This window comes from Oncorhynchus masou, chromosome 3, assembly GCF_036934945.1.
Source record: "Oncorhynchus masou masou isolate Uvic2021 chromosome 3, UVic_Omas_1.1, whole genome shotgun sequence".
NCBI classification, from domain to species: Eukaryota; Metazoa; Chordata; class Actinopteri; order Salmoniformes; family Salmonidae; genus Oncorhynchus; species Oncorhynchus masou.
In genome coordinates this window covers 30,780,742-30,800,731 of record NC_088214.1, presented here as the reverse complement: position 1 = coordinate 30,800,731, position 19,990 = coordinate 30,780,742, and the positions used below count along the sequence as shown (strand labels likewise).

The 19,990-nt window shown below is 40.5% G+C and overlaps 1 protein-coding gene across 1 annotated transcript; it reads left to right on the top strand.

The window, feature by feature from the left end:
• The first annotated feature begins 13,077 nt into the window (after positions 1-13,077).
• Positions 13,078-19,269, top strand: LOC135507079 (uncharacterized). The gene is made up of 5 exons (XM_064926622.1): positions 13,078-13,237; positions 13,415-13,768; positions 14,177-14,430; positions 18,659-19,000; positions 19,198-19,269. Exons 1-5 carry the CDS (start codon positions 13,081-13,083, stop codon positions 19,267-19,269), a joined length of 1,179 nt encoding a protein of 392 aa, XP_064782694.1. The 5' UTR covers positions 13,078-13,080.
• Positions 19,270-19,990: the final 721 nt, after the last annotated feature.

Genomic DNA, 19,990 nt, shown 5'->3' with positions numbered 1-19,990 from the left:
ATAGCGGTCACGACAACGCATACAAAAATTCCAAATTATATCCATTATATATACAGAAACATGGCAAACGTTTTTTATAATCAATCCTCAAGGTGTTTTTCAAACAACTGACCACTTACGCAATGTGGACTTTTACGCTCATTCTTTAAAATAAAGGCCTGAAACTACGTCTAAAGGCTCTAGGCACCTTTGGGAAGCCACAGAAAAGGGAATCTGGTTGATATCCCTTTCAATGGGCAATAGGGATGCATAGAAAGACAGGGGTTTCGCCTGCAATATCAGTTCTGTTATACTCACAGACAATATTTTTACAGTTTTGGAAACTTTAGAGTGTTTTCTATACTAAGGTGTCAATTATATGCATATTCTGTTATCTGGCCCTGAGAAATAGACAGTTTACTTTGGGAACGGTATTTTTCAAAAAATAAAAATAGTGCCCACTCGCTTCAAGAGGTTTTAACAATCTAACCTAACTCTTAACCCTAACCCAGAGCCTAGCTAATGTTTTCCAGCTAACTAACGTTATTGTTAGCCACCTAGTCACCTAGCTAACATCAGCCACGACAAATGGGAATTCGTAACATATCATGCATTTTGCAAATTCATAACATATCGTATGTTTTGCAAATTCTTAACATATTGTATGTTTTGAAAAAATAGTAGCATATCATACAAATTGTATTTATTAACATTTTCTTCAAAATGGATGATAGACATCCACAAATTAGTACATAGCATTTTTCAATGTAGCATATCATACTAAATGGAGTCGTTTAGATTTACTTACAGGACATTATGAAATGCTCTGAGACCTGGTGTAAAGGTAGATGTAAGAGACAATGAAATGCCATTACAATATCTCATGGATTAGAAAATAGACCATTGTTTAACTTTTAGAGTTGGCCTAGTTGTGTTACTTAGATGAATTTAGAAAAAGCTGCATTATATCCAGTATTAGGAACAGCGTAATGGAAAAGTCAGCATCAACCACAAGTTGGCCAAATTACCAAGAAAATGTTGCTTTCTACTTTAAAATGAATTGTTTACAGTATTTGAACATCCCCTCTGTGCTGTGCTGCATGGTCTAGGTCTGTGCTGCTACAAAGACAGGAATCAAGAGAGCAGACCAGTTTCTATATCATAACATCAGTTTGACTTGCTCTTTGTATCCTATGATAATTATGGGACATTGGCTTTGGAACTCTGTTCTTCTTGCTGCATTTATCTTTGGTAGGATACGGCTCTCATTACCTTTTTCTCAATACCCGATGTTACTGGAATCCCGACATGTTGTGACCATGTGACTTACAGATTCTATCAGAACTGTTTTATAATGAATTCTTCTTTCACTACCTATTAATGGTATCACCTTAAAGGTAACTAAAGTGCAGAGTATTAAAATCCTATTTGTAAGTCAGTTTCTTTAGTGTGTTGCAATTACAGATAAAACCTTACGTCTCTGAAATGTCAATCTTGGTTCTATCTGACACTTCTGAATTATACAGTTTTTAAGAAAACTGTAGCAATTTGAATACATAAATAATAGAAGAACACTACTTTACCAGGCAGCCTAGTGGTTAGAGCGTAGGTCTAGTAACCGAAAGGTTGAAATATGGATACCCCGAGCTGACAAGATTAAAATCTGTCGTTCTGCCCCTGAACAAGGCCGTTAACCCACTGTTCCTAGGCCCTCATTGAAAGTAAGAATTTGTTCTTAACTGACGTGCCTAGTTAAGTAAAGTTTAAATGAAAAAAATAAAAAAATTAGAGTAGTAACACCTCATCAAATATGTTAGGAAATATATTACCATCATCAGACAAATTACTATCATCTCTGAACAACGATGTGACAACAAGCACACCACCATAGTCCCTGTACACAAGGAAGCGAAGGTAACCTGCCTAAATGATTTCCTCCTCGTAGCACTCACGTCGGTAGTCATGAAGTGCTTTGTAAGGCTGGTCATGGTTCACATCAACAGCATCCTCCCAGATACCCTAGACCCACTCCAATTTGCATACCGCCCCAACAGATACAAAATGACCCAATTGCACTCCACACTTCCCTTTCCCACCTTGACAAAAGGAACACCTATGTGAGAATGCTGTTCATTGGCTAGTGTTCAGCATTCAACACCATAGTGCCCACAAAGCTCAGCACTAAGCTAAGGACCCTGGGACTATACACCTCCCTCCGCATCTGGATCCTGGACTTCACCAACAATGATGAGACAGCCTATAGGGAGGAGGTCAGAGACCGGGCAGTGTGGTGCCAGGAAAACAACCTCTTGCTCACATTGAGAGAGGTTGTTGCCCTGGCACCACACTGCCCGGTCTCTGACAAAGGAGCTGATTGTGGAAAACAGGAAAAGGGGGGTCGAACAGGCCCCCATTAACATCGGCGGGGCTATACTGGAGCGGGTTGAGAGTTTCAAGTTCCTTGGTTTGCACATCACTAAAGACACAATCATGGTCCAAACACACCAAGACAGTCGTTATGAGTGCACGACAACACCTTTCTCCTTCAGGAGACTGAAAAGACTTGGCATGGGTCCCCAGATCCTCAAAATGTTTTACAGCGGGGACTCCCGAGTGGAAGAGATCCTGGTTCAAGTCCAGGCTCTGTCGCAGCCAGCCGCATCCAGGAGACCCATGGGGGGGGGGCACACAATTGGCTCATCGTCGTCTGGGTTAGGGGATGGTTTGGCCGGCAGGGATGTTCTTGTCCCATCTTGCTCTAGCAACTCCTGTGGTGGGCCTGGTTCAGTGTACACTGACACTTTTTCCAGGCGTACAGTGTTTCCTCTGACACATTGGTGCAGCTGGCTTCTGTATCAGGCAAGTAATGTGTCAAGAAGCAGTGTGGCTTGGCTGTGTTGTGTTTCAGAGGACGCGCGGCTCTCGACCTTCGCTTCTCACGAGTCCGTACGGGAGTTGCAGTGATGAGACAAGACTGTAACTACCAATTGCATACCATGAAATGGGGGGACAAAAATAAATAACTTTTTTTGAGAGCATCCTGACCGGTTGCGTCACCACCTGGTATGGAAACTGCTCTTCATCAAACCGTAAGGCACTACAGAGGGTAGTGCGTACAGCCTAGTACATCACTGGGGCCAAACTTCCATACAGGACCTACATGAATAATACTTGGACATTTAATTATGTTGTTATTGTTTGATTTGTCTTTAAAGAAAAGAGGGAGATTGTTAAGTTCATGTTTTAAGTATCCCTATATTTCTGTTATTATGGGGCTATCACTCTGTCAAGAGTGCGCCTGCGTGGGAAGTTTGGTTGTTGATGGACCTAGCCTTCAGTGGAATGGTAGTGTGTTCATACAGTATAGTAAACGTTGTTAAACTGGAACGTTTTCGTTGTGTCCTTAGTTAACACTACATACCAGGCGGTGTCAGAGGGAAGCCCAAATAATTGTCTAAGACTCCAGTTACCCAAGTCATAGACTTTTTTCTCTGCTAACGCACGGTAAGCAGTACCGGAGTGCTAAGTCTAGGACCAAAAGGCTCCTTAAACCTCTTGAAACTCCCCATCCCGGATCCGGGATTGTGTCTAAGCCTCAGGCTCATTAGCATAACGCAACGTTAACGATTTCTGAAAATCGCAAATAAAATTAAAATAATGCGTTTGCTCTCAAGCTTAGCCTTTTCTTAACAACACTGTCATCTCAGATTTTCAAAATATGCTTTTGAACCATAGAAATTGACTAATTTGTGTAAGAGTATGCAAAGCTAGCATGGCATTTTGTGTAGCATGTAGCACGCAACATTTTCACAAAAGCCAGATAACCAAATAAATAAAATCATTTACCTTTGAAGAGCTTCTGATGTTTTCAATGAGGAGACTCCCAGCCACATACCAGATGCGCAGTGTTTCCTGAAAGCGTCTGTGTGTAGGAGAAATCGTTCCGTTTTCTACATTGCGCCTGGCTACCGAAACGAACCGAAAATGCAGTCACCTACAACGTGAAACTTTTTCCGGATTAACTACATAATATCGACCGAAACATGGCAAACGTTGTTTGGAATCAATCCTCAAGGTGTTTTTTCACATATCTCTTCATTGACATGCAGTTCGTGGAAGCTTGCTTCTCTCTGTGCCCCATGGAAAAATACTGGCAGGTGACTTTTGCGCACCAATTTCGGCGCAGGACACCGGGCGGACACGTGGTAAATGTGGTCTCTTATGGTCAATCTTCCAACGATCTGCCTACAAATACGTCACAATGCTGCAGACACCTTGGGGAAACGACAGAAAGGGCAGACTCATTCCTCTTGCGTTCACAGCCATATAAGGAGATCATGAAAGACAGAGCCTCAAAAATCCTTGTCATTTCCTGGATGCCAAGTCATCTTGGTTTTGCCTGAAGCTCACGTTAAAGGGCACGCACAGAGAAGATATTTGTATTTCTGGACACGTCAGAGTGTTTTCTTTCGAACAGTAGCAATTATATGCATAGTCGAGCATCTTTTTGTGACAAAATATCTTGTTTAAAACGGGAACGTTTTTCTTCCAAAAATGAAATAGCGCCACCATAAGTGTAAGAGGTTAACAGCTTATACCCCAAAGCCATAAGACTCCTGAACAATTAATTAAATGGCCACCGGACAATTTACATTGACACCACCCCCCCATTTGTTTTGTACACTGCTGCTGCTACTCGCTGTTTATTATCTATGCATAGTCACTTCACCCCGACCTACATATACTAATTACCTCGACTAACCTGTTCCTCTGCACATTGACTCGGTACCGGTACCCCCTGTATATAGCCTCGTTATTGTTGTTTTATTGTTTTACTTTTTATTTATTTTTTACGTTAGTTTATATGGTAAAGACTTCTGACAGTTTTGTTATTTTACTTGCATGCCATTATTGCTGGCTAGATCAGCTTAGAGACCATACCTAGAGAGATATGACAAAGGCGTGTTCTGATTGGTCCGTCTGTATTTGGTTCGTCTGTATTTGGTTCGTCTGTATTTGCTTGTGATTGGATTGCAGATAGAACCTTATAGCGCCAAGTTGAAATGGGTTTATGCAGATAGAACTTCCCAGTTTATATTATTTTTCACTTAAAATTTACTTTTCAAAAGTCTAACTACACAGATCATGAAGAACCATCCAAAGATAAATTAGACGTGATGTGACTAATATTCTATATAGATAGAACCTTAGATCTCCTCTGCTGAAGTGAGACTCTGCTGTACTCTGTACTACTGCGCCCTGCAGCCCAGAGTGACAGGAAACCCAGAAACACTGTATACAAACCTTTCATATGTGATTCATACAACATGCAAAGAGAGATGCAGTATCACAAAAGAGAGGACAAATGAGAGGAAAGGAGAGATTGAGATTCACAAAAGCAACTGTGCTTAGGGGTGGAGCTTGTAGGTAAACTAAGTAGAAATGATCAACTGAATACTTTGCAAGTGAAGTCAGGTTCTGTTGTGCTATTAGTCAGTTTGACTTCCAACCCCAGCCATGTTGTTTATCTGGTCATTTATTATGTTCTCAGTAATAGGTAAGTTATGGCTTTCAAAGTAATATCATGTTTTCTGTTTAGAAAACTACAAAAATACATGTTTATTTCAATTTAAAAAATGACTTAATGTTCATCTCTTCCCATTTGCAGGTGACACCTATGAGCAGACTATCGAGCCAAACCAACATGAAGTGTATGCAGAAGTGGGTAGTAATGTTCTTCTTTCCTGCAACTACTCCTCAGCAGACCGTCTACTATGGTATAAACAGTCTCCAGGATCAGCTCCCCAATACCTTCTGCTCATCCAGCACTCCACTCGGAATGAATATAGAGATGATTATCGTGACTCTCGCTTCTCTGGTAAACTGAACAAAGAGAAGACCCGTGTGGATCTGGATATCTCCTCTGTTGAAGAGACAGACTCTGCTATGTACTACTGTGCTCTGAGGCCCACAGTGACAGGAAACCCAGAAACACTGTACAAAAACCTAACATCGCCTGAGAGAGCATTTCTGCTCTGTCCCAAGTTTCATTTGACAATAGTACCATCAAGAATGAGTCAACATACACCTATTCTATTGTGTCAAGAGGAGGAGCTTAGTGTTACACATCACATGTAATGAGTGTAACTGATTCAACCAGTGAGTGAATGTTCCAAGAGAAGATAATTCTACAGAGAAGTCTCTGTCTAACACCCAGGGACTATGATGCTGCTCTATTCAGTCTTGTTTTTGTGCACTTGTAGGCAAGAATAAATTCTCCATTAACTGAATGTGTACTAGCAGAATATACACTGTCCAGTATTCATTACAATATGGTATTATCAATATCAAGAGGTAATACACTTTGAAACACCAAGTGTGGATATACTGTACACTGTCTACATTGACTCAGTAATACATGTTTTTCTTTTTTACAGGTGCAAGTGTTGAAGACATAATTACTCCAGACAGAGATGTAGTGGATGTTATGGAGGGTAGTAGTGTTCAACTCTCCTGGAGATACAACAGCTCATTAACCAAAAGTCTGTTCTGGTACCTCCATCACCCTGGATCCTCTCTACAGTTCCTCATACTGGACTACTCTGGGATCATAACCAACACTGATAGTACAAAATGGACCCTCATACATGAAGAAGATGTCAGGCATAGGTGTATAGGTGGCAGGGAAGTCAGGCGGAGGAGAGTCAAACGGAGTGTAAAATGGAGTCTGTTGTTACTTCTGCTCATCTGACAACTCTCTGTATTTGGGGTGGGGCTTCAAAGGTTTGAGAAAAGATGGTCCATTCAGAACTAGAAGGAGGAGGATGTTTTTTTTAATACACAAATCTTGCTGTGCTGTGTGTTATCATTTTAACTTCCAGATTCAGTCACAATGTCAATCGCAACCTTTATTATGCTTTTAGTAGTTGCACGAAAGTAATCTACTATTATTGGTGTTATGTTGAATCTAAACTAAGTGTTGATGTGTTGAAAATAGATCTAATAATAATAATAATAATAATAAGTAATAATAGAAGAATAACATATTTTGCATCTCTTGCAGGTGACAGTAATGGTCAGACCATTGAACCAATCAGAGAGGAGGTGTATGCTCCAGCAGGTAGCAATATTACACTTTCATGCACCTACTCATCTGCAGTCTCTCTTCAATGGTATCTCCAGGACCCTGGATCACCTCCTCAGTATATCCTGCTTATTCTGCATGGTGTCGGGTCTCCATCACGGGCTCCAGGTCTGGATCCTCGACTGTCAGTCAAACTGAATGAAACCTGGTGGTTGTGTCTAAAAACCTATGTATAGAGGAGGCGTAATATTGTATATGCCTACTTATCATTTCAGAGTCACAGCAGAGTTTTGGCTTTGCTGTTTTCTAAATAACACATTCATTTCAATTCTGTAACATAGACCATGATGCTGCTCTGTTATATTCTACTGATTTCAGCCCTTGTAGGTGATACTTTAGAGGATGATATTACTCCAACCAGTCCTGAGGAGTATTATTTAGAGGGTAGCAGAGTTAAGATCTCCTGTAACTATACAGTAAAATCAGTCTGCTGTGGTACAGACAGTATTCTGGATCAGGTCTCCAATTCCTCCTCTACACTACAGTCACCTCAAAGCCCTCTATAATAAGAGCTAAACATGGTTACCCTCAACTTTCTGTTAATCTGAATAACGAGAGAACCTGTGTGGATCTGGAGATCTTCTCTGCTGAAGTGAGACTCTGCTCTGTACTTCTGCGCCCTGATGCTCCACTGACAAGAAATCCAGAAACACTGTATGAAAACCTGACAGGTCATGATAAACTCCACTTATGCATATTTTAGGGAAGGGGTGGGGATTCCTAGTTAAGTAAAAAAGTATTTTCATTTAAAAACTGTGTTGGACTTCACTCCATCATGTAAGCTCAGCTACGATACAATTCTCTACTGAGTTATTTTACTTTCTGCTCTGACAGGTTAGTAAATTACTGTATTCCTCTTATTCTTTAACTAAGCTAATTCATAGTTTTTCCGTGCTATTGGATTTTAGAGTATATACCAAGATCTTTCCTCATTTCAAATACATCTACCTTGTGTTTTATCCAACACCTCTTCACATTTGCAGGTGACAGTTTTCAGCAGATCATCCAGCTAAACCAACAAGAAGTGTATGGAGAGGAGGGTAGGAATGTTCAGCTTTCCTGCAACTAATCATCAGCATACAGTGTACTGTGGTATAAACAGCATCCAGGATCAGCTCCTCAAGTCCTCCTCTTCATCCACCATGCCTCTAGGACTGTAGTGAGAGATAAACCTCCATCCCCTCACCTCACTATTAAACTGAACAAAGAGAAGACATGTACAGATCAAGAGATATCTTCTGTTGAAGTTGAGAGACTGCTCTGTGCTACTGTACTGTGACGTCCACAGTGACACATACCGTAACTCACTGACTCTGCACTGAGCAGAATACAGACCTGTCAGTTCGTTATAAATTTGCATTCATTGGATGTATTTTGTTTGACCACACCATCAAGTGGAGCATTTAATACATACATTATTTGCAAAATGCAATTAAATGTACACATAAAACGTCTTTGTTTCAATATTATGAACAGAAGGAGCTAGAGTATAAAACTCAGGATTGGATTATGAACAATATCACTTTAATAATGTTTGCATGTCTTCCATTACTCAACTCATGTGTATATACTTTATTCTATTCTACTGTATCTTAGTCTATGTCGCCCTGACGCTGCTCGTCCATACATTTATATATTCTTAATTCCATTCCTTTCCTTTCCATTTGTTGTGAAATTGTTAGGCATTACTTGTTAGATATTGCTCCACTGTCAGAACTAGAAGCACAAGCATTTCACTACATACACCCACAACAACATCTCCTAAACATGTGCATGTAACCAATAACATTTTTTTGATTAGATTATGAATTGTCAAGATAAAACATGATACAACCATGAAGATCATAGCCAGTTGATGCTGTGCTTTTCATCAGCAGCTGGTGCTTCTTCTACACATCCTGCCATCTACAATGTTGTTCTGTTCACTGTTACTCTTCTTTGACTTGATAGGTAAGTCATAACATTTTCATTTAAACTGATTTTGATTATGTTAAGGTGTATTTATTTTTCAAATCGAAGATTATCATAATAATGCATGAAATGAGGATGCGTGTTTTTTTTAAACTTTGAATAGTTTTTATCATCATACTGCATTTGTAATTAATTCAATCTTCCATGTGGGTTTCAATTATTAAATATTACATATGTTTTATGTTTCAGTTGTAAACAGGTATTAATACCCTACACTGATGTAGAAGTGGCTTCAGAAATGAACAGAGTTACTCTCTCTTGTAACTACACCTCTGTTAACACTCTTCTATGGAATCTACAATATCCCAAATCAGCACCACAGTTACTGATTATGGAGTATGTGGATATTACACCAGGGTTCACTCTAAATCATGACAAAAATGCCAAACGTGGATTTGGAGATCTCCTCTGCTGAAGTAACATACTCTGCTCTGTACTACTGTGCTCTGAGAACCAAAGTGACAGGAAACCCAAAGACATGTACAAAAACATAGAACATCAGATGACAGGGAGAAAGTTATCAACAGGCAGAAGAATGAATATGTCCTAAACACTAAACCACTCTTTTCTACCCACAACTCTAACCCTAAATTCATGTCAAGATCAGTTACTAATTTCAAGCTGTTTACTTCATATTGAAGTATAACATGAATGGAGTAGCACTGCATCAAATACCCTAGTTTCATACTCCTAAATATCCTTACACTTCTGAAGACTCTAGTCACTTCCATGACAGTCAGAAGAACAAGTCTTCAATCTCTGAACACTCAAAAGCAAATCTACATCTAATAATGATACAATAGTTCCATCTAGTGTTCAACATTCTGCCCAACAAGGTGTAACCTTGACATTGCTTGTATTTTCAAGGGTAAGTTACTAGTGAGAGTCAATAGGTGTCAGTAAAGAATCATCCATTTGCTCCTATTCTTTTCAATGATGCATTCAGCATGTCAACACTACAGGTGTCTGTGTTGTAGAATAATTTACCCCATCAAACAGAATATACATTCATTATGTTTTAACCCTTTCTTGTCACAATTGCATGTTATTTTTCTGCTTCTTGTATTCACAATTTGCAATTATTTTACACACTGAACAAAAATATACACACAAGCTTTTTCCAATTCATATAAGGAAATAAGTCAGTTGAAATACATTCATAAGGCCCTCATCTATGGATTTCACATGACTGGGAATACAGATATGCATCTGTTGGTCACAGATACCTTAAAAAGAAAGTAGGATCAGAAAACCAGTCAGTATCTGGTGTGAACAACTGCCAGAGTCGCCCTGCTGTCCGGCGCTGCCAGAGTCGCCCTGCTGCCCGGCGCTGCCAGAGTCGCCCTGCTGCCCGCGGCTGCCAGAGTCGCCCTGCTGCCCGGCGCTGCCAGAGTCGCCCTGCTGTCCGGCGCTGCCAGAGTCGCCCTGCTGTCCGGCGCTGCCAGAGTCGCCCTGCTGTCCTGCGCTGCCAGAGTCGCCCTGCTGTCCGGCGCTGCCAGAGTCGCCCTGCTGCCAGGCGCTGCCAGAGTCGCCCTGCTGCCCGGCGCTGCCAGAGTCGCCCTGCTGCCCGGCGCTGCCAGAGTCGCCCTGCTGACCGGCGCTGCCAGAGTCGCCCTGCTGCCCGGCGCTGCCAGAGTCGCCCTGCTGCCCGGCGCTGCCAGAGTCGCCCTGCTGCCCGGCGCTGCCAGAGTCGCCCTGCTGCCCGGCGCTGCCAGAGTCGCCCTCCTGTCCGGCGCTGCCAGAGTTGCCCTCCTGTCCGGGGCTCGTTGCGAGGGTCCCCGCTCCAGAGGCGCCACCTAAGTGGGCCAATGTACTGTCACACCCTGGCCATATTGGCTTTTATTCTCTATTTTGGTTAGGCCAGGGTGTGACTGGGGATGGTTATGCTATGTTCATTTTCTGTGTTTTACATTTCTTTGTTGTTTGGCCGGGTGTGGTTTTCAATCAGAGGCAGTTGTCTATCGTTGTCTCTGATTGAGAACCATACTTAGGTAGCTTTTTCCCACATGGATTTTGTGGGTAGTTGTTTTCTGTTTTGTGTTTCTGCACCTGATAGGACTGTTTTGTTTTCGTTCATTCTCTTTGTTATTTTGTTTCGTGTTCAGTTTAAATAAAAATAACATGAACACTTACTATGCTGCGCTTTGGTCCACACCTTCTTCACACGACGACCGTTACACCAGATCAGAGGCATAAGGGATGATCAGGGATGTTCTCTTGATAAGTGTGTGAATTGGAACATGTTCCTGTCCTGGTAAGCATTTAAAATGTAATGAGTACTTTTTGGTTTCAGTGAAAACATATGGATTAAAAAGTACATTCATTTCTTTAGGAATGTAGTGAAGTAAAAGATGTCCAAAATATACATCTTACCGTACAGATACGTTAAAGAATTTATACTTAAACGCTTTACACCACTGCATGGTGATGTCATTGCCCAACATTTACGTTAATATGCACCTCGGAGACAGTGATTAGGATCATGGTTGCATCCAGGGTAAGTCATTGGCTTCAATCATAAAACCAATCATCAGTTGACTTGACTACTGTTTAAAAAATATATATATATTTGATGTCAGTGCCCCCACGGAAATCTAATGAGCATAATAACAAAATCCCCATCAAAATCTGTCAGTTTAAGCTAGGGATATCTGTTTTTTGCATTGGATGCATCTGTGGTGCATTGGATGTGTCTGCAGTGAAAGATGACAGAGCGAGAACGATGTTTGTCAGACCATGAGACATCCCAATAATTGGTCTTCTCACAAAATAATCTGCAGCGTCCGAACGGCCTACAAACTAGTATGGCACAATGGTGTTGTCCGTTTTAATCTTTGACCCACACAAGCGTCTTGGGACTGCCTATTTGCCAACTTCTGTTTGTAGCATCAGAACAGTTTGGGGTACACACTAATATAACCGTGGAAATGTGAGACTCACGAAAACGTATATGCTGGTTGTTTTGGTCTAGGATGACCAAAGGCCTCAAGACTCATCTGAAGGTCCCACGGTACCAGTTGAAAAAATAAATAGAAGTATATATGGACTGTTTAATGCCAAAAAAACATGTAAAAAAACAACAAACTGTTTCCTGATCTTTCTTATTTCTCTGAGATATCGGACAGACACTTCAGAAAATGTAGTGTAGTGAATCTGTTATTCATCTGTTATTCATCTGTTATTCCTTCAATTAATTTGTATGTACTAATTGCAGTAAGACCAAAGAAAACATTTCATCAAAATGTTTTTGTCTTATACTTTTGTAATACTTCAAGGGGTCTTAAAATTGAAAATCAATTGTATTTTATTTGTCGGATGAACTCAATTTGGCCTGAACACAAAATATATTTCTTCAAACCTCAAACTGCCAAATTATAATTTTAAAGGAAATTACATTATGTAAACAAGATATTTAATGGTTCCAAATATATCAAATGTAACTAGGAATCCCTCTTGCTGTTTAACTAAATAATTTAATATACAATAAGCTTCTCCCCTACTGCAAAGCCCCTACAGTGGATGGAACATAAAGTCTATAACAGTCTATAACAGTCTATTCTTTCATGAAGCATAATGGCACATTGGCTTAGGAATACTTTAATAATTTACTGGCTGCATGCTATTTTGTTACGGTATAGTGATTCTCCTTTCTACACTCTCATTCTATGAACCTAAGCATATCATGTATTATAAAACCCCAAAATATATACGGTATTTTTCAGATTGCAAGGTGTGGCTGTTGACCAGCAGAGTGGACATGTTACTGCCCTTGAAGGAGGACTGGTAACACTCAGCTGTAACTACACTACCAGTAGTACATCTCCTGATCTCTTCTGGTACATCCAGTTAACTAGGAACTCTCCTCTGTATGTCCTGAGAAGAGATCATAATTCAGAAGGGAGCAATAGTGATGAGTTCCAGGGGGGGGTTGATTCCAGGCTGAATTTCACATTTTGCTCAGTAGAGTGTTTGCCTCAGGATTCTCAATGTTTGACAATGCACAAAAAGAGGAGGAGAGAAAAATGTCATGGTGCCATCATGGCCTAGCTACATCAGTGGTTTATTCTTCTCCCATTGATCTCACACTAGCAGACATGGGACCCTGGCTGAGTAATTTACTGATTCTTGCTGCATGTTGTTATGGTATTATAATATATATATATATATTTTTTTTACTGCCTTTGCTCGAATCCATTTCTTTTTTTAAACATATTTTTCAGTATAATACTATCAGTATTAAATTCATACTTTTTTATTCACTCAAATATGTTGCTTGATTATTTTCTCCCTAATACAAATGTGTATTACATTATTTTCCAGAATGCAGAGGAGAAGACTCAGTCATTCAGCCACCAGGAGATGTGATCGCTACTGAGGGAGAACAGGTCACACTGGACTGTCAATTTGATGCCGTTAATATGAACAATATCTACCTGTTCTGGTACAAGCATGAAGTGAATGACTTCCCAAAGTTCATGTTGGGCCGTTTTCCTTTTGGAAGTAAAAATGCCACTGAGTTCAAGGATAGATTTGATGCCCATCTCGATGCAGACTCCAAGTCAGTCCCCTTGACGATCCAGAGGTTGCAGCTGTCTGACTCTGCTGTGTACTACTGTGCTCTGAGGCCCACTGTGACAACAGGATACACAGCCTCATTACAAAAACTATTTGATAGTGTGATGTAAGACTCTTAGAGAGCCTAGTGGAAGCTCCTCCTCAATGCTTCCTAAGGCAGAGTTAAAGAAGTGGTTTCAAAAGCTTTTGACACATACAAGTGTGTTTGCTCTCCCCTTACCTACACATCTCACAATAGACATGGAATCATGGCTGAAGAAATGTCTGGTTCTTTCTGCATTTTTTGGGGGTATGATAACTATTTTTTGATTCATTTGCTGCCATTGCCTTAATTATCCCTTTATGTTGTCATGAGAAATAGAGAAAGTTGCTCACTCTATATGTTCCCAATGGTTTAATGTGTATAAATCATCAAACAGCCTTTCTTTTTCTACTTACATCATTTCTCCCCAGAATGCAGAGGAGACAGAGTGTTACAGACAAAAGGAGTTGAGACGGCTACTGAAGGAGGACAAATAACACTTGTCTGTCATTATGAAACAGACGATCCAAGTCCATATCTATTCTGGTACGAACAGCGAGCAAACGACTACCTCAAGTATATGCTTATGCGATTCAATTTTGGAACTGGGGACAATGCTACTGAGTTAAAGGAGAGATTTCATGCTGATCTTGATTCCAACTCCAAATCAGTCCCCTTGACGATCCAGAGGGTGCAGCTGTCTGACTCTGCTGTGTACTACTGTGCTCTGAGGCCCACTGTGACAACAGGATATACAGGATATATAACCCCTTTATAAAAACATACTGAGCTACACAATGATAATAAACCTGTCTGTATAGTATACAACACCACTTTGAAATTGACACAGTAACCTTTTCACTATCTCCTTGATATGACCAAGACTAGTAGTAGCAGATGATGATAATTATAGGTTTTATGTCAATAAAGCTACCTCTTCCAATTCAGCTTTAAATGTCAGCCGAGTCTCATAGACTAGACTTAAAACCTTTTGTGGATGTTGATCCCCACTTGGGAACTTTCCCTAACACCCTCAGCTGGAATGTGGCGCATGGAACGCAAAAAATATTCTTAAAAATATTTAACCTCCACACATTAAGTCCAATAGCTTAAATGAAAGATAAACACCTTGTTTATCTACCCAGCAAGTCAGATTTCTAAAATGTTTTACGGCGAAAACATAGCACATATTTATGTCAAACCACCACCAAAGACACAGCTAATTTGCATAGCCAAAATATGCAATCAACAAACGCAGGATTAAAAGAAAAATAAATCACTAACCTTTTGAAATCTTCATCAGATGACAGTAATATAACATGTTACACAGTACATTTATGTTTTTTTTCAATAATATGCTATATATATCCATAAATCTCTTTTTACAATTACGCATTGTTCAAAAAATGCTACTCAAATGTCCGGAGAAATGACGATAGCTCCAGCAGATAACGTCAGATAACAAGCAATACACATCATAAACTTTAACTAAATATGCATGTTCTACATATATATAGAAAGATACACTTCTTCTAAATGCAATCGCTGTGTTACATTTATTTTTAACGTTACAGAATTCGTTCACTAGGCTATAATATGAGTCGGCGCTCAGAAATTAGCATGATGGCTCCTCTATCTTGGAGTCCACAGAAACCCAAATTTAACACGTAAATATTCCCTTACCTTTGCTGTTCTTCCATCAGAAGACCTGGAAGGAATTATACTCACCAAAAACATCGTTTAGTTGTGAAGTCTCTGTCTTTCGGTTATCAAACACGACATATTTCGGTTGAAATGCAGCCAAAAGTCAAGTGGATGCGCACCAAAACGTGTTATAAAGGTGCACAACAATTCTCAGGACGAACAGAAACACACGTGCCGTTCAATCATTCTTGGAAAAGAGAGAACACCGAAGAAGAGCGCGCATGAATGTGACCTTTTTTTTCGCGTGACCGAAAGGTTTCGGGCCGCCAAAACTCACGTGAGCGCGCTATTCTCACAATGAGAAGCCCCATTGAAAGCAGACATCGCGCTGAAGACATAGAAACTGTTCCCAGGTCTGTAGGCGCTTGGGAAGGGTGGGGGCGATGACGTCAAAGTTGGGCCAACAAGAGAGAGTTTGGGAGAATGACTGCCCTGAGAGTTCTGCTTTACATACAGACATAATTTCAACGGTTTTAGAAACTTTAGAGTGTTTTCTATTCAATAATATTTTTTATAGGCATATATTAGCAATTTTTGAAAGATTTTCTTTCTGTTTAATATGGGCACGCAATTACTCCAAAGGGGGCAGCAGACAGCCCTATCTTTAACAGGTTTTAACATAGTAATTGTAAATCCGTGGCTCTCAAATTATAATGAAATATATGTTTGCTATGGTTACATAAGACAGAATGTTACTTAATGCAAATCCTTAGCCCTTTTTGCTAAACCTTTCCCTAATCCTCTTGGAACCACCCATCCCGGATCCGGGATAATTGTAATCGTTTACCTTTGATGATCTTCGGATGTTTTCACTCACGAGACTCCCAGTTAGACAGCAAATGTTAATTTTGTCCCATAAATATATTTTTTATATCCAAATACCTAGTAGTTAGTTTGATGCGTTATGCCCAGGAATCCACCGGAAATAGCGGTCACGACAACGCATACAAAAATTCCAAATTATATCCATTATATATACAGAAACATGGCAAACGTTTTTTATAATCAATCCTCAAGGTGTTTTTCAAACAACTGACCACTTACGCAATGTGGACTTTTACGCTCATTCTTTAAAATAAAGGCCTGAAACTACGTCTAAAGGCTCTAGGCACCTTTGGGAAGCCACAGAAAAGGGAATCTGGTTGATATCCCTTTCAATGGGCAATAGGGATGCATAGAAAGACAGGGGTTTCGCCTGCAATATCAGTTCTGTTATACTCACAGACAATATTTTTACAGTTTTGGAAACTTTAGAGTGTTTTCTATACTAAGGTGTCAATTATATGCATATTCTGTTATCTGGCCCTGAGAAATAGACAGTTTACTTTGGGAACGGTATTTTTCAAAAAATAAAAATAGTGCCCACTCGCTTCAAGAGGTTTTAACAATCTAACCTAACTCTTAACCCTAACCCAGAGCCTAGCTAATGTTTTCCAGCTAACTAACGTTATTGTTAGCCACCTAGTCACCTAGCTAACATCAGCCACGACAAATGGGAATTCGTAACATATCATGCATTTTGCAAATTCATAACATATCGTATGTTTTGCAAATTCTTAACATTTTGTATGTTTTGAAAAAATAGTAGCATATCATACAAATTGTATTTATTAACATTTTCTTCAAAATGGATGATAGACATCCACAAATTAGTACATAGCATTTTTCAATGTACTAAATGGAGTCGTTCAGATTTACTTACAGGACATTATGAAATGCTCTGAGACCTGGTGTAAAGGTAGATGTAAGAGACAATGAAATGCCATTACAATATCTCATGGATTAGAAAATAGACCATTGTTTAACTTTTAGAGTTGGCCTAGTTGTGTTACTTAGATGAATTTAGAAAAAGCTGCATTATATCCAGTATTAGGAACAGCGTAATGGAAAAGTCAGCATCAACCACAAGTTGGCCAAATTACCAAGAAAATGTTGCTTTCTACTTTAAAATGAATTGTTTACAGTATTTGAACATCCCCTCTGTGCTGTGCTGCATGGTCTAGGTCTGTGCTGCTACAAAGACATGAATCAAGAGAGCAGACCAGTTTCTATATCATAACATCAGTTTGACTTGCTCTTTGTATCCTATGATAATTATGGGACATTGGCTTTGGAACTCTGTTCTTCTTGCTGCATTTATCTTTGGTAGGATACGGCTCTCATTACCATTTTCTCAATACCCGATGTTACTGGAATCCCGACATGTTGTGACCATGTGACTTACAGATTCTATCAGAACTGTTTTATAATGAATTCTTCTTTCACTACCTATTAATGGTATCACCTTAAAGGTAACTAAAGTGCAGAGTATTAAAATCCTATTTGTAAGTCAGTTTCTTTAGTGTGTTGCAATTACAGATAAAACCTTACGTCTCTGAAATGTCAATCTTGGTTCTATCTGACACTTCTGAATTATACAGTTTTTAAGAAAACTGTAGCAATTTGAATACATAAATAATAGAAGAACACTACTTTACCAGGCAGCCTAGTGGTTAGAGCGTAGGTCTAGTAACCGAAAGGTTGAAATATGGATACCCCGAGCTGACAAGATTAAAATCTGTCGTTCTGCCCCTGAACAAGGCCGTTAACCCACTGTTCCTAGGCCCTCATTGAAAGTAAGAATTTGTTCTTAACTGACGTGCCTAGTTAAGTAAAGTTTAAATGAAAAAAATAAAAAAATTAGAGTAGTAACACCTCATCAAATATGTTAGGAAATATATTACCATCATCAGACAAATTACTATCATCTCTGAACAACGATGTGACAACAAGCACACCACCATAGTCCCTGTACACAAGGAAGCGAAGGTAACCTGCCTAAATGATTTCCTCCTCGTAGCACTCACGTCGGTAGTCATGAAGTGCTTTGTAAGGCTGGTCATGGTTCACATCAACAGCATCCTCCCAGATACCCTAGACCCACTCCAATTTGCATACCGCCCCAACAGATACAAAATGACCCAATTGCACTCCACACTTCCCTTTCCCACCTTGACAAAAGGAACACCTATGTGAGAATGCTGTTCATTGGCTAGTGTTCAGCATTCAACACCATAGTGCCCACAAAGCTCAGCACTAAGCTAAGGACCCTGGGACTATACACCTCCCTCCGCATCTGGATCCTGGACTTCACCAACAATGATGAGACAGCCTATAGGGAGGAGGTCAGAGACCGGGCAGTGTGGTGCCAGGAAAACAACCTCTTGCTCACATTGAGAGAGAGGTTGTTGCCCTGGCACCACACTGCCCGGTCTCTGACAAAGGAGCTGATTGTGGAAAACAGGAAAAGGGGGGTCGAACAGGCCCCCATTAACATCGGCGGGGCTATACTGGAGCGGGTTGAGAGTTTCAAGTTCCTTGGTTTGCACATCACTAAAGACACAATCATGGTCCAAACACACCAAGACAGTCGTTATGAGTGCACGACAACACCTTTCTCCTTCAGGAGACTGAAAAGACTTGGCATGGGTCCCCAGATCCTCAAAATGTTTTACAGCGGGGACTCCCGAGTGGAAGAGATCCTGGTTCAAGTCCAGGCTCTGTCGCAGCCAGCCGCATCCAGGAGACCCATGGGGGGGGCACACAATTGGCTCATCGTCGTCTGGGTTAGGGGATGGTTTGGCCGGCAGGGATGTTCTTGTCCCATCTTGCTCTAGCAACTCCTGTGGTGGGCCTGGTTCAGTGTACACTGACACTTTTTCCAGGCGTACAGTGTTTCCTCTGACACATTGGTGCAGCTGGCTTCTGTATCAGGCAAGTAATGTGTCAAGAAGCAGTGTGGCTTGGCTGTGTTGTGTTTCAGAGGACGCGCGGCTCTCGACCTTCGCTTCTCACGAGTCCGTACGGGAGTTGCAGTGATGAGACAAGACTGTAACTACCAATTGCATACCATGAAATGGGGGACAAAAATAAATAACTTTTTTGAGAGCATCCTGACCGGTTGCGTCACCACCTGGTATGGAAACTGCTCTTCATCAAATCGTAAGGCACTACAGAGGGTAGTGCGTACAGCCTAGTACATCACTGGGGCCAAACTTCCATACAGGACCTACATGAATAATACTTGGACATTTAATTATGTTGTTATTGTTTGATTTGTCTTTAAAGAAAAGAGGGAGATTGTTAAGTTCATGTTTTAAGTATCCCTATATTTCTGTTATTATGGGGCTATCACTCTGTCAAGAGTGCGCCTGCGTGGGAAGTTTGGTTGTTGATGGACCTAGCCTTCAGTGGAATGGTAGTGTGTTCATACAGTATAGTAAACGTTGTTAAACTGGAACGTTTTCGTTGTGTCCTTAGTTAACACTACATACCAGGCGGTGTCAGAGGGAAGCCCAAATAATTGTCTAAGACTCCAGTTACCCAAGTCATAGACTTTTTTCTCTGCTAACGCACGGTAAGCAGTACCGGAGTGCTAAGTCTAGGACCAAAAGGCTCCTTAACAGCTTATACCCCAAAGCCATAAGACTCCTGAACAATTAATTAAATGGCCACCGGACAATTTACATTGACACCACCCCCCCATTTGTTTTGTACACTGCTGCTGCTACTCGCTGTTTATTATCTATGCATAGTCACTTCACCCCGACCTACAT